The sequence below is a fragment of the Staurois parvus genome, unplaced genomic scaffold, assembly GCF_062004578.1.
Source record: "Staurois parvus isolate SC_StPar_1 unplaced genomic scaffold, SC_StPar_1.0 ptg001376l, whole genome shotgun sequence".
Taxonomy (NCBI): domain Eukaryota; kingdom Metazoa; phylum Chordata; class Amphibia; order Anura; family Ranidae; genus Staurois; species Staurois parvus.
This window is the reverse complement of record NW_028319172.1, coordinates 590,192-605,811: the sequence shown is the minus strand read 5'-3', so window position 1 is coordinate 605,811 and position 15,620 is coordinate 590,192. Positions and strand designations below refer to the sequence as shown.

Here is a 15,620-nt window from a genome sequence, read left to right as displayed (position 1 = left end):
GAATCGTTTTCAGTGTCTGATGAGGAATTTTTCCCACGAATCATTATCACTCAATTCTGCAAGTGGTTCTGATTTCCTATCGCTGTTCTCTAGCCGGTCTAAAACCGCTTTGACCTAAAGGGACGCTTTTTGGACGCCATGGACGTTTCTCAGTTTCCAGGCAGAAAGAACAGTAAAAATGCAGGCAGGGCGCCGGACAAAGCACTCGGGACAAAATGTATGTGAAATGGTTTGATACAGGAATGTTATACTATGTGATTTTAGTGATTTTAATGAATGTCACTTTTTGTCATTTTCAAATTTCCCACCAGTTCCATCCCCCCGTACGTCCCGACGTCGCAGGGAACGGAACCCGGAAGACAGATGCCGGCATCCGCCGGATTACATTGCCGGGGACACTGCAGGAGGGACATCGCGGGAGCGCAGGACAAGGTAAGTGAAGAACAGATGCCGGAGCAGCACCGCATGGTAAGCCCGAGTGTAGCTCAGGGTTACTGCTTCTGGTACTGAAACTTTACCCCGAGCTACACTCGGGAATACCGTCAGGGAGGTTAAAATACACCTATTCTTGGATACACAGAATATAACTGGATATAACATTTATAGGTAAAGTTGATCCAGGGAATATCCGATTGCCTCTCAGGAGATCAGGAAGGAATTTTTTCCCTGCAGGAGCAAATTGGATCGTGCTTTGCTGGTTTTTTTGCCTTCCCCTGGATCAACTGTGTGTGTAGGATTCTAAGAAATAGGAGGGGAGATGGGCACCAGTGGCAGCTCCCTCCAGAGTGAAGCCGAGGCTCTGTAAGCTCTATGAGAAAAGAACACAGAGGGGTACCAGACTAGGTGCAGTATATTGACAGTCCCATTTAAGTAGAATACTTACTGGATCACCATGGAGTCCTTCCTACATGGTTTTAAATGCCTAATCATATCTGTCTGATAGTGATTTCCCAATTTGCTTATCTTTAGTAAACGTAACTGTCAATATACTGCACTTAGTGTGGCGCCCCTCTGTATTCTTTTCTCATATGGTATAGGATTAAACCTTTTTTTTTTTTCTGGTTGAACTGGATGGACTTTTGTCTTTCTTCAGCCAGACTATGTAACCTATGATAGACATTATAGACCCCCCCCCCCCCATTTCCTTGTAAGTGGGCAAACGTACAAAATCTGCAGGGGATCACATAACTATTTTCCCCACTGTCTATATATATGTATATATATATATATACACATATGCACACACACATGCTCATGTATACACCGATCAGTCATAATATTCTGACCACTGCCAGGTTAGATTAATAACATTGATTATCTCCTTACCATGGCATCTGAAAATGGGTGGGATTTATTAGGGAGCAATTACAAGCAAAGTTGATGTGTTGAAAGCAGAAAAATTGACATTGCAGTTTGTTGTGTATGGGGCTGTGGGCCAGGAGACCATGCTAACCCATGTCCACAGCCAAAAGTGCCTACAATGGGCACGTGAGCATCTGAACTGGACCACGGAGCAATGGAAAAAGGTGGCCACGTTTCCTTTTTCATGTGGCTGGCCGGATGTGTGTGCGTCACTTACCTGGACAATGCTCCCTGCTACACTACAAAAATGGCTCAAGATTGGCTTGAGGAACACAATAACGAGTTTAAGACGTAGACTTGACCTCCTAATTCTCCAGATTTATATCCAATCAAGTATCCATGAGATGTGCTGGTAAAACAAGTCTGATCCATGGAGGCCCCACCTCACAACTTACAGGACTTAAAGGATCTGCTATTGACAGCTTGGTGCCAGATACCACAGCATACCTTCAGAGGACTAGTGGTGTCCATGCCTTGATGGGTCTGGGCTGGCTGGGGGACCTACTCAATGTTAGATGGGAGGTCATAAAGTTATGGCTGATCGTTGTATACTGTGAATTAAGGGGGTTAGTCAAGTGTTCATGTAATTCAATAGGACTAGGGGCGGACTGACCATTTTGAAACTCGGGCACTGCCCGAGGGCCCGGGGTCAGTAGGGGGCCCCATGAGATGCCCCTGTTACCTTTTTCATAGGCTTTTTTGAATTTGGGCAAGGACACAGGGGCCTCATGATCCCCTATTGCTTGGGGGCCCCTATGAGTTGTCAGTCCGCCCCTGAATAAGACCAATATAATAATATGGCCTCTAAGATATTCTTATGCATGTTGGAGATTTAATAAGCTGGTAAAATAATATTGAAATTAGAATGTGATTGGCTCCCTTTAATGTTTGAGTTATATGGTCTCATGCATGGCTAGAAGAAACTTACGCTGGGAGTAGGTGTCCTCCAGCAATTGCAGATGAGACACAATGGAATCTTGCTTTGGACGTTTGCGCCCCGGCACCAAGGTGAGATCTAGAATACAGCGCTGCTTACATTGCAATACCTGAGTGTAATAATCTGCAGGACAGAAAGAAGAGACGTGAGCCATCAGCATAGGGAGGTGATATATTATATACATTATGTAGTCTGTCTCTAACAATAACACGGCAGTTTTTATTTTTCTCCCCATCAGTAGATTTGTTTTTTTCCACTTCTTAGAATTGGCCAAGCTGTCCAACAAAAGTGTCAGTTACAGGGTTTGGCCAAAACATTTAACACATTAAAGCAGAACCAAAGTCACTATACTGAGCTCCCCGGCATCACCATCGTTTCCCTGGGTGCTGGCCTTTGGGCAGTTTCATTTTCCTTCCTCTGGATCAACTGTGGTGTAGGATTATAACTTTTTTTTTTTTTTTTATGGTTGAACTGGATGGACTTTTGTCTTTTTTCAGCCAGACTAACTATGTAACTATGTGACATGGGATGATGCAACTCATGCATGAGCATCACTCATCCCACAGAGGGACCATACTGGTGATGTAAACTGAGCTGCGCTAAATGCCACCGAAAACTGTGAGCCGGCAGGTATGAGTATTTTATTGCAGAAGAGACACTGCATGTCTGGTCTCCATTAGCCTACTTGCTTTCAATTTTTTTTAAAGGCCTTCAGTTCTGCTTGAAGAGTGTATCAAGTGGCTGACAGCGAACCTGCCTAACCAGCTCACAGACCCACAAGGAACCAAGGGAGAAATGGAAATGGAGGACAAAGGCTCCAGAGCTCCGGGAGGGCCATGGAGATGGAGAAGGAGTGCTGTAAGGGGAGCAGGGAACTTAGGAAATGGAGCCAAGAAACAATTTACATGATTCACAGCACACCCATTTTTTTCTTACTGTGCATCACTCTCACCCAATTTCTCCTCAGGCCAAAACATATCTTTCCCAGCTATCTTGCCCCTAGGTCATAGTGCACTCCTCCCACCTACCTCCCCTCCAGCTAACAGCGCACTTTTCCCATCCACCTCACCCCTAGCATGGCCCTTCCACCCACCTCGCTCCTTGGCTCACAGAGCATCCCTCCCAACGAATGTGCCCCTTAGCTCACAGCGCATTCAATCCAACAGTCTCTCTCCCTCAGCTCATAGCACATCCCACCAACCTTGCCAAACCAACTTCCAGCGCATTCCTTTAATCCACCTTACCCCTAACTCACAGCACATTCCTTCCTTCCATCCACCTTACCCCCAACTCACAGCACATTCCTTCCTTCCATCCACCTTACCCCCAGCTCACAGCGCATTCCTTCCTTCCATCCACCTTACCCTCAACTCACAGCGCATTCCTTCCTTCCATCCACCTTACCCCCAGCTCACAGCGCATTCCTTCCTTCCATCCACCTTACCCCCAGCTCACAGCGCATTCCTTCCTTCCATCCACCTTACCCCCAGCTCACAGCGCATTCCTTCCTTCCATCCACCTTACCCTCAACTCACAGCGCATTCCTTCCTTCCATCCACCTTACCTCCAGCTCACAGCGCATTCCTTCCTTCCATCCACCTTACTCCCAACTCCCAGCCCATTCCTTCCTTCCATCCACTTTACCCCCAGCTCATAGTGCATTCCTTTCTTCCATCCACCTTACCCCCAACTCACAGCGCATTCCTTCCTTCCATCCACTTTACCGCCAACTCACAGCCCATTCCTTTCTTACATCCACCTTACCCTCAGCTCAGCTCACAGCGCATTCCTTCCATCCACCTTACCTCCAGTTCACAGCACATTCCTTCCATCCACCTTACCCCCAACTCACAGAGCATTCCTTCCATCCACCTTACCCTCAGCTCACAGAACATTCCTTCCTTCCACCTTACCCCAGCTCACAGAGCATTCCTTCCATCCACCTTACCCCAGCTCACAGAGCATTCCTTCCATCCACCTTACCTCCAGTTCACAGCGCATTCCTTCCATCCACCTTACCTCCATCTCACAGCACATTTCTCCCATACACCTTACCCCCAGCTCACAGAGGATTCCTTCCATCCACCTTACCTCCATCTCACAGCACATTTCTCCCATACACCTTACCCCCAGCTCACAGAGCATTCCTTCCATCCACCTTACCCTCAGCTCACAGAGCATTCCTTCCATCCACCTTACCCTCAGCTCACAGAGCATTCCTTCCATCCACCTTACCCTCAGCTCACAGCGCATTCCTTCCATCCACCTTACCCCAGCTCACAGAGCATTCCTTCCATCCACCTTACCTCCAGTTCACAGCGCATTCCTTCCATCCACCTTACCTCCATCTCACAGCACATTTCTCCCATACACCTTACCCCCAGCTCACAGAGGATTCCTTCCATCCACCTTACCTCCATCTCACAGCACATTTCTCCCATACACCTTACCCCCAGCTCACAGAGCATTCCTTCCATCCACCTTACCCCAGCTCACAGAGCATTCCTTCCATCCACCTTACCTCCAGTTCACAGCGCATTCCTTCCATCCACCTTACCTCCATCTCACAGCACATTTCTCCCATACACCTTACCCCCAGCTCACAGAGGATTTCTTCCACCCACCTTGCTCCCCAACTCACAGCAGATTCCTTCAACCAACCTTGCCCCAAACTCACAGTGCATCCCTTCCACCCTCCTTGCTCCCCGACTTACAGAGCATTCCTTCCATCCACCTTGCCCCACAAATCACAGGGCATTCATTCCATCCATCTTACCCTCAAGCTCACAGTGCATTCCTTTGATCCTCCTTACTCCCCAGCTCACAGCGCATCCATTGCTCCCACTTTACCCCCAGCTTACAACACATTCAGCCCTCCCACCTTGTCTCCTTAGATTTAGATGCACCCCCTCACTTGGCCTGTATAATGTACAATGTACACCAGTGCTCAGACTACCCTGTCCACAGGTGACAAAGATGCAGCAATGTTACGGCAGAGAGAAAAAAACCAGACCTACTGGTACAGTAAGTTGTTTTTTATTTTGCACATTGTTCTACCCAATGTAAACCGGAATCTCTATTTACATCCTCTGACAACAGCTGGCAGAAGACTGTTCAACCTCAAGAGATGAGCCACGATTCTGGACACAGTGCCATTTCGCAGGCCTGGAAAGTTATCCATGCCACAGGAAGGGGAGCTTTTGGAAGCAAGTTAAACTTTTAGTGCTGTTCCATGTTTCCCTCGAAATACAGTGGCCAGTCCGAGAGGTACTGACCTCAGGAGCTGGGAGTCTGTGGTTAGGTACCTGCAATCACCTCGGATATCTCTTGGTGAGTTTGGTTCTCCTTCTCTCGGGTTCCCTCACAGAGGGTACGACACTCACGAAGCGCAGACAAACAGGCGGATAATGACTCCTCCAGTTTCAGTACCGCAGAAGCCAGTTTACCCTGAGACAGCAAAGACTTGGCCTGGGAGAAGAGTGTCTAAAAAGAAGGAGCAAAAGAGGACCATGACAATGGAGAATTATGGGTTTACTGCACTTGCATGTACACATACAGCTTTGACAGTAGGAATGTCTCATATGGCAATTACTCAATAGTTAATAAAGAATATGTGCATCTTTAAAAGCCATTTAATACAACCAAGCTTTCAGATATAAGTTTCCATCCTTGCTCTTGCTGTCAGCTGAGAACTATACTTGGATCATTAATGGTCCTACCAGCCAACAGTCAAGTAGGTAACCCAACTTTTTTCTGCTGCAGTTAAGCAGCACATCTTGGTCACTGACTTACAACCAGCCAGTCGTTGGAATAATGAAGATGAAGCAACACACTGCCGCATCTCGCTATCATTCTCCCACCTTGTTCAAATGGTTGACCTAAAGCATTGTGGAAAGCCATGGCACTTTCACTGGAGCAGATGTTTTGGGGACTTCTGCTCACCTTGGAGTTCTGGGAGCTATCACCCCTCCTTGGAGTTCTGGGGCTTCCGCTTACCTTGGAGTTTTGGGGACTTTGTCCACCGTGGAGTTCTCGGGTCTTCCACCTACCTTGGACTTCCAGGGGCTCCTTTTCACCTTGGGGTTCTGGAGGCTCCCATCCACCTTGGAGTTTCAGGGGCTCCCACCCACCTTGGAGTTCTGAGGACTCTCACCCACCTTGGAGTTCCAAGAGCTCCCACTCACCTGAGAGTTTTGAGAATTTTGTCTACCTTGGAGTTCTAGGGTCTTTCACCCACCTTGTAGTTCCAGGGGCTCCTTCCCACCTTAGGGTTCTGGAAGCTCCCATCCATCTTGACGTTCTGAGGACTCGCACCCGCCTTGGAGTTCTGAGGACTCTAACCCCCTTTGGAGTTCTGAGGACTCTCACCTGCCTTGGAGTTCTGAGGACTCTCATCCGCCTTGGAGTTCTGAGGACTCTCATCCGCCTTGGAGTTCTGAGGACTCTCATCCGCCTTGGAGTTCTGAGGACTCTCATCTGCCTTGGAGTTCTGAGGACTCTCATCTGCCTTGGAGTTCTGAGGACTCTCACCCGCCTTTAAGTTCTGAGGACTCTCACCCACCTAGGAGTTTTCAGGGCTCCTGATTTTTGGCTCCCGAGTTTTGGAGACTTTGCCCACTGTGGAGTTCTGGGGTCTCCCACCCACCTTGAAGTTCTGAGGACTCTCACCCATCTTGGAGTTCCAGGGGCTCCTACCCACTTAGGAGTGCTTGGGGCTCCCACTCCTGCAGCATCCTCTGTAACAATGAATAACTTAAAAATCCATAAGGAAGAAGAAAACTTTCATAATGGATTGTGTACCTTGTGTAAAGGCTTGGGGAGTCACCCTGTTTCCACCAACCTTGGGGCTACTGCCTATCTAGAGTTATGGAGACTCTTGCCCTTCTTGAAGTTGCAGGGATTTTTACTTACCTTGAAGCTGTGGTGGCTTTCACGCACCTTGAAGCTACAGGTGCTCCCGACCCTCTTGGAACTTCAGGTGCTACCACTCCTCCTGCAGCATTCTACATAACCTAGAATAAATCAATCCAAACGTTTAGGGTAGTGTTTGATATCTTACCCTGTAAGGAGGCTCCTCCAAGTCTCGAAGGCTCTGCTGCTGAACCCCTTTCATCTTTCGGTAACGTTGGAGATCATCCTGGATCTGCTCATGGTGCGGATTCCTTGTGAAGAACGTAAATGCAGCAGCTGCAGCTTCATCCAACTCCTCCAACTGGGAAAGAGAACCTGTCAGTCATGAGTATATATCACAAGAACCTTTATGCAAAGCAGCTACCCCATTGGTGTCCCACTGGTGGCCCCAAGTGCACATCTTTCCTTAATGTTTTCTATTTACATAATTTAATAGGAGGACAAAACACTAAAAGAATCAGAGATATTGAAGAAAACATTTGGTAAAGATTTCTTGAATTTTCATTTAAGGGGATTCTATGATTTGTCAATGCAGGGCAAGGCAAACGTTTTACTTAATTGCTGCACTCCCCAGCTGCTCATACTCACCTTTTATTCACCTCCTAACCAGTCTGTTTGGCTGCTATGAGCAAAGACAAATACCCAATACTTACAAGTACAGAGAGCCATTTGACAGATTTCCTTTTCTCCTATGTGGCTGTTTAATTGCTTAGTGATTGGTTGCCCAGACACTTGGTGCAGTTTTACAGGTGGAGGCCACTGACATTTCTTTCCCCACTCATCTTTTCTGACTGTTTTTCATTAGTTTTGCATTTGGCTAGGGTCAGTGTCACTACTGGTAGCATGAGGAGATACCTGGACCCTACAGAGGTTGCACAGGCAGTCCAACTCCTCCAGGATGGCACATCAATACGTGACATTGCCAGAAGGTTTGCTGTGTTTCCCAGCACAGTCTCAAGAGCATGGAGGAGATACCAGGAGACAGGCAGTTCCTCTAGGAGAGCTGGACAGGGCCGTAGAAGGTCCATAACCCATCAGTAGGACCGGTATCTGCTCCTTTGTGCATGGAGGAACAGGATGAACCCTGCCAGAGCCCTACAATGACCTCCAGCAGGCCACTGGTGTGAATGTATCTGACTAAACAATCAGAAACAGACTTCATGAGGCTGGCCTGAGGGCCCGACGTCCTCTAGTGGGCCCTGTGCTCACTGCCCGGCACCATAGAGCTGCATTGGCATTGGCCATTGAACCCCAGAATTGGCAGGTCCACCACTGGCACCCTGTGCTTTTCACAGATGAGAGCAGGTTCACCCTGAGCACATGTGACAGACGTGAAAGGATCTGGAGAAGCCGTGGAGAACGTTCTGCTGCCTGTAACATGGTTCAGCATGACCGTTTTGGTGGTGGGTCAGTGATGGTCTGGGGAGGCATATCCATGGAGGGACACACAGACCTCTACAGGCTAGACAATGGCAACCTGACTACCATTAGGTATGGGGATGAAATCCTTGGACCCATTGTCAGACCCTACGCTGGTGCAGTGGGTCCTGGGTTCCTCCTGGTGCAGTGGGTCCAGGGTTCCTCCTGGTGCAGTGGGTCCTGGGTTCCTCCTGGTGCGGTGGTTCCTGGGTTCCTCCTGGTGCGGTGGGTCCTGGGTTCCTCCTGGTGCGGTGGGTCCTGGGTTCCTCCTGGTGCGGTGGGTCCTGGGTTCCTCCTGGTGCAGTGGGTCCTGGGCTCCTCCTGGTGCACGACAATGCCCGGCCTCATGTGGGGAGAGTATGCAGGCAGTTCCTGGAGGATGAAGGAATTGATACCACTGAATGGCCCCCACGCTCCCCTGAACTAAATCCAATAGAACCCCTCTGGGATATCATGTTTCGGCCCATCCAACTCCGCCAGGTTGCACCTCAGACTGTCCAGGAGCTCAGTGATGCCCTGGTCCAGATCTGGGAGAAAATCCCCCAGGACACCATCCGTGGTCTCATTAGGAGCCCCCATCCCCCGACGTTGTCAGGCATGCATTCAAGCACGTGGGGGCCACACAAACTACTGAGGACCATTCTGAGTTGCTGCAATGACATTTCAGCAAAATGGACTCGCCTGCTGCATCATTTTTTCACTTTGACTTTCGGGGTGTCTTTGAGTTCAGTCCTCTGTAGGTCGGTCATTTTCATTTTCATTTCCATCAAACGATGGGCCGTCCTTACGTTCCTCACACATCACCCCGTCCATGTCAGTATAGAGATCCAGCAGGAGATTCCTCCCCATTGAGATCTGATGGGTTTTTTTGAGCAGTGTCACATCAGTCCCCGAAGAGAAGATGATTTCCTGCGATTTGCAGTGCGATTTCCATTATATTCTATGTAGGTGAAATCGCAACAAAACTGCAGAAAAAGTCATGCAAGAACTGCTTTAGAGATCGCACCGCAGCAAATCACACGTTAAGACACCGACATTCACATTCATTAGATGCATTTTCAGGTGCGATTTTCAATTCGCAAATTGCACCTGAAATCGCACCGGTGTGACCGGCACTAAATTTTTTTGGTTTTTTTAACCTTTGCTATAGATTTTTCAAATTCATCCTTGGACTTCTTGGTTGTAAAAAGATGAGGGTGCCTGTTCCCGCCGTATGCGGGGTTCACACTGACTTTACAGCGTTTTCAGTGCGAAGTCCACACCCCATCAGAATCGCACCCCGTTCATGTGACCCGCTGTGAGTATGTTAAGTTAACAACACCCCGAAAGTGGTCTGCAAAACGCGGTGCGATGGACAGAATCGGATCTCATAGGTGTGAATACCCGTGCGGTCCGATTCTAGTGCGGATCCAAAAAAGGGGTCCTGCACGTTTTTGGTGCGGTGTGATTAGAGCCATACATGATGCACTGCTCCGATTGCACCGCACACAAATCGCATGTGATTTGCGCAGGAGTGCGGTGCAGTTCCTGTGCGAATCACATGCGATATACCGCACCGCATGTATGTGAACCCAGGCTGAATGGACTAAAAAAAACGCATGCATTGGTGTGAACCAGGGCGCAGGGCTTGTGCATACCAGCAGCACGGTCCTGATGCAAGAACACGCCAGTTTTTCGCATGTACTACGGTCCCTCAGTTCACCCCCAACGTGCTACGCTGGTGAACGTTGGAAAATAAAAAAAAAAAGGATGTCTGGAACAGGGGCGGACTGACAACTCATAGGGCCCCCGGGCAATAGGGGATCATGGGGCCCCTGTGTCCTTGCCCAAACTCAAAAAAGCCTATGAAAAAGGTACCAGGGGCATCTCATGGGGCCCCCTACTGACCCTGGGCCCTGAGTTTCCAAATTGTCAGTCCGCCCCTGGTCTGGAATTTTTGCGCAGCTGGTTGGTCGCTCTGTATCGATTTGCACTGCAGAGAATCACATTAGAATTACAACGAAAAAAAACCCACTACCGTGTGATTGGACAAGGAATCGCAGTGCGTGTTTGGACAAGGAATCGCAGTGCGTGTTTGGACAGGGAATCGCAGTGCGTGTTTGGACAGGGAATCGCAGTGCGTGTTTGGACAAGGAATCGCAGTGCGTGTTTGGACAGAGAATCGCAGTGCGTGTTTGGACAAGGAATCGCAGTGCGTGTTTGGACAGAGAATCGCAGTGCGTGTTTGGACAAGGAATCGCAGTGCGTGTTTGGACAAGGAATCGCAGTGCGTGTTTGGACAGGGAATCGCAGTGCGTGTTTGGACAAGGAATCGCAGTGCGTGTTTGGACAAGGAATCGCAGTGCGTGTTTGGACAGGGAATCGCAGTGCGTGTTTGGACAAGGAATCGCTGTGCGTGTTTGGACAGGGAATCGCAGTGCGTGTTTGGACAAGGAATCGCAGTGCGTGTTTGGACAGGGAATCGCAGTGCGTGTTTGGACAAGGAATCGCAGTGCGTGTTTGGACAAGGAATCGCAGTGCGTGTTTGGACAGAGAATCGCAGTGCGTGTTTGGACAAGGAATCGCAGTGCGTGTTTGGACAAGGAATCGCAGTGCGTGTTTGGACAAGGAATCGCAGTGCGTGTTTGGACAGAGAATCGCAGTGCGTGTTTACGCCGTATACCTGCGTTTGTGCGATTTGAACCCCATTCATGGGACTTTCCATATCGGACGAGGATACTGCGAGTGGCAGGCAGGAGCTGCATTGGAATGAATGAGGAAGATTTTCCAGCTGCCAACTCATCCCCTACATATGGATCATGCAGGTTCTGGGGCTGAAAAGGACCAATCAGATCTCATCACACAAAAAGAGATGAAAGGATGTGATTGTTTATAGTTACATCTCTTCTGTTTACAAACATTGATACAATGTAACTATCAAGTAACAACTATCCTCCGCCCATCCCCCACTCTACACTCTACATATCCACGTGTGCAAACCAGGCTACACTGCAATGCATGCTGGTCCTGGTCACTACCCTCCCCCACATGTCAGCCTGGGGACCCCCCCTCCTCCTCCAGGGGGAAAGTCCTGTATGGTGCACCTAGACATCAGGCTGGGACAGGACTGCAGAGGATTGCATCCATCACTCTGCAGAGCATTGCACCCACTTTGCAGATGTTTGCACACTTTCCTGTACAAGACATTCATCCTCCTGTACAGCCAAAGCAGAACGTTCTGGGATTGCAGAACATTGCACTTATTTTCTGCAGAGCATTGCACCCAATGAACTGAATGGTATTGTGCTCTTTGAGGCATGGTCCGTGTTAACTGCAGAGCATTGCACCCAGGGCTCAATGAGCGCAGCAGATTATGTTACCATGTATGCTGAAGAGCATTGCACCCACTTACACAGCGCTGGATCTATGCTCTGCAGAATATTGCACCCACATACATTTCACAGGTTCCATGTGTTGCAGAATATTGCGTCCACATACATTTCACTGGATCCATGTTCTGCAGAGCATTGCTGCCAGATACATATCACTGGATCCATGTTCTGCAGAGCATTGCACCCAGGTACATATTAAATCCATGCTCTGCAGAATATTGTGCCCACATTTCACTGGATCCATGCTCTGTAGAGCATTGCACCCAGTTACATAGCACTTGATCCATGCTCTGCAGAGCATTGTGCCCAGGTACACAGCACTGGATCCATGCTCTGCGAAGCACTGCGCTCAGGTACATAGCACTGGATCCATGCTCTGCAGAGCATTGCAACCAGGGCTCAGTTAGCACATATGCTACACAATGATGGGACATCTACTCAGGCAGGCACAGCAAATTATTTGAATATGTATGTCGAAGAGCATTGCACCCATCTACATATCATTGCATCCATTCTCTGCAGAGCATTGCACCCAGGTGCTGGCCACTTCACCCATACTTAGAGAAACATTCTTCCCAGTTGCACAGCACATGCACTAAACTCTGCAGAGCATTGCATCCAGTTCCAGACCACTTTACCCCTACATTGACATACACTGTACCCAGACCCTGCAGAGCATTTCACCAAGTTATAGCCGACTACTCTCTAAACTTGCAGAGCATTGCACCCAGTTGCAGAGGATTGCTCCAGAATATAGCCCACTGCACACATATCTTGGAGACCACTGCACCCATTTCCAGACCACTGCACCCATACCCTGCAGAGCATTTCATCATGTTGAAACCCACTGCATTGCTCCCAGTTGCACACCACTGACCCCATACTCTGCAGAGCATCATATCCAGTTACAGATCACGTAACCCATACATTAAAAAAAGCTGCACCCAGCTATTGACTACTGCACCCATACCCTGCAGAGCATTTTGCCAAGTTTTTTTTTTGCCACTGCTCTCATACCTTGTAGTGCATTGCACCCAGTTGCAGAGGATTGCACCAGAATATAGCCCACTGCATCCCTATCTTGGAGACCATTGCACCTATACCCTGCAGAGGATTGCACCAGACCACTACATCCAGTTACAGCCCACTGCACCCATACCCTGTAGACCACTACATCCAGTTATAGGCCACTGCACCCATGCTCTGCAGAGGATTGCACCAGACCACTACATCCAGTTACAGCCCACTGCACCCATACCCTGTAGACCACTACATCCAGTTATAGGCCACTGCACCCATGCTCTGCAGAGGATTGCACCAGACCACTACATCCAGTTATAGACCACTGCCTCCATACCCTGCAGAGCATTATAGACCAATGCACCCATGCTCTGCAGAGGATTGCACCAGACCACTACATCCAGTTATAGACCACTGCCTCCATACCCTGCAGAGCATTACGCCAAGTTGTAGCCCACAGAGCTCATACCTTGAAGAGCATTGCACTTAGCTGCAGAGGATTGCACCAGGTTTTAGCCCACTGCCCCCATACCCTGCAGACCACTACACCTATACTCTGCAGAACATTACACCAAGTTATAGCCCACAGAGCTCATACTTTAGGGAGCATTGCGCCAATTTATTGCCCACTACCCCATACCTTACAGATGACTACACCCATACTCTGCAGAGCATTACGACAAGTATTGGAATGCAGCACTCATAGTTTGCAGAGCATTGCACCCAGTTTTTGAGGATTTTACCACGTTATAGCCCACTGCCCCTATACCCTGCAGACCACTACACCATGTTACAAACCACTGCACTCATACTCTGCAGACCATTGCATTTATATCCTGCAGACCAGTGCACCCAGTTACAGACCATACCACCTTCACACCAGGGGCGGACTGACCATTCCAAGACAGTAGGGGGCCCCATGAAATGCCCCTGGTACCTTTTATATGCTTTTTTTGGGTGTGCTTTGAGTATAGGCAAGGACACAGGGGCCCCATGATCCCCTATTGCCCGGGGGCCCCGTGAGTTGTCAGTCCGCCCCTGCTTCACACTGAAGAGCATTTCTATTTGTAATGTACAGCGCTGAGTGAACTGTTGGCACTTTATAAATACTGTATAATAATAATAATAATAATAATACCCAAATACAAACCACTGCACCCTCCCAGTTGCAGAGCATTGCCCCCCCCCCCCCCCGCGCTCACCTTGTAGTGCGCCAGCTGCAGGTAGTTGTAGGGCGCCCCCCTCAGGAAGATCTTCTCGGTCTCCTGGGTCAGTCGGTAAAGGGACGGTTGCCCCAGCTGCAGCCTCTCACAGCTCAGGAGGCAGTCGGCCCTCTCCAGCACCAGCTCCTCCAGATGGGCCCCCCGGGGCCCGCACTCCTCCCCGCAGCGTAGCCGGGCCCCCCGCACTTCCCTCAGGCTCCGCAGGGCCCCCCAGAGTCGGTCCCGGGCCCCGGACCAGTCTCCCCGGGAGAAAAGGGCCACCCCGTCCATCAGCAGCTCATCGGGGGGCGGCAGGGACAGGCTCTGTGCCAGGGCAAGGGGCAGCAGAATCAGGGGGAACCTCATATTTTTTGGCTGCATGGAGGATCACACAGCAGCCAGAGAGGAGGGAGGAGGATTGGGAGGAGGAGAAACTTCCCAGCTGATGGTTCAGCCTGGGGGGACTAGTCAGGATAGAAAGCTACATTCCAGGCTGGGGGAAGACTGGAGACCTGAATGTTGTCATTGTAAGACCACCTGGAATTGTCGTCACCAAATATGCAAAAGTCCGGCCGGAAATTTCCAGAAAAGTCTTCAACGGAAAAAACGCGGCCTGGATCCCATACTGTACAAGGCCACCCTCCATAGAGAGCTTCCACAACTCTACAGAAGATGAAGTCCCCCTTCCCACCCCATGGGAAGGATTCGGCTTTCTAGGTAGAACTTCATTGGACAATGTTCGTTTTCGGATCGTTCATTCGATTTTCTAACGGTTGTCGGAGATGAATCGAAGGGATGGCAAAAAAATCGAAGGCGAAGAATGGAGAATTTCCATATCTGAACGAGACTTGTCAGCCCCCTATGGGATAACAATGAAGTTAAAGCAGTGATCTCCAAACTGTGGCAGTTTGCTTGCTTTTAATCCTGTCCTTGGGGCAATATTTCATTCTCTGACACCAACTTTGGGGCATAATTCCCCCCCCCCCACTGATACCAACAAAGGGGCACAGTTCCTCCCAATGACACCAATGATGGGGCATGATTCTTCCCACCAAATGGCACCAACGAAGGGGCACAGTTTTTCCCAGTGACACCAATGATGGGGCATGATTCTTCCCACCAAATTACACCAAGGTAGGGGCACAGTTCTTCCCAGTGACACCAATGATGGAGCATGATTCTTTGCAGCAAATTACACCAACAAAGAGGCACAGTTCTTCCCAGTGACACCAATGATGGGGCATGATTCTTACCACCAAATGACACCAATGAAGGGGCACAGTTCTTCCCAGTGACACCAACGATGGGGCATGATTCTTCCCACCAAATTACACCAACAAAGGGGCACAGTTCCTCTCAGTAACATCAATGATGGGGCATGATTCTTCCCACCAAATG

General features: G+C 49.4%; 1 protein-coding gene across 1 annotated transcript in view; it reads right to left on the bottom strand.

Annotated features, from left to right (window-relative positions):
• Positions 1 to 14,822, bottom strand: part of P3H3 (prolyl 3-hydroxylase 3) — a 62,597-nt gene extending 47,775 nt beyond the window's left edge. The window contains exons 1-4 of the mRNA XM_089661717.1: positions 14,223 to 14,822; positions 7,359 to 7,511; positions 5,605 to 5,782; positions 2,291 to 2,422 (exon numbers count right to left, since the gene is read on the bottom strand). Coding sequence (XP_089517843.1) covers positions 2,291 to 2,422; positions 5,605 to 5,782; positions 7,359 to 7,511; positions 14,223 to 14,603 — 844 coding nt within the window. The 5' untranslated portion in view covers positions 14,604 to 14,822. The remainder of the gene's footprint in view (positions 1 to 2,290; positions 2,423 to 5,604; positions 5,783 to 7,358; positions 7,512 to 14,222) is intronic.
• Between the last annotated feature and the right edge of the window lie 798 nt (positions 14,823 to 15,620).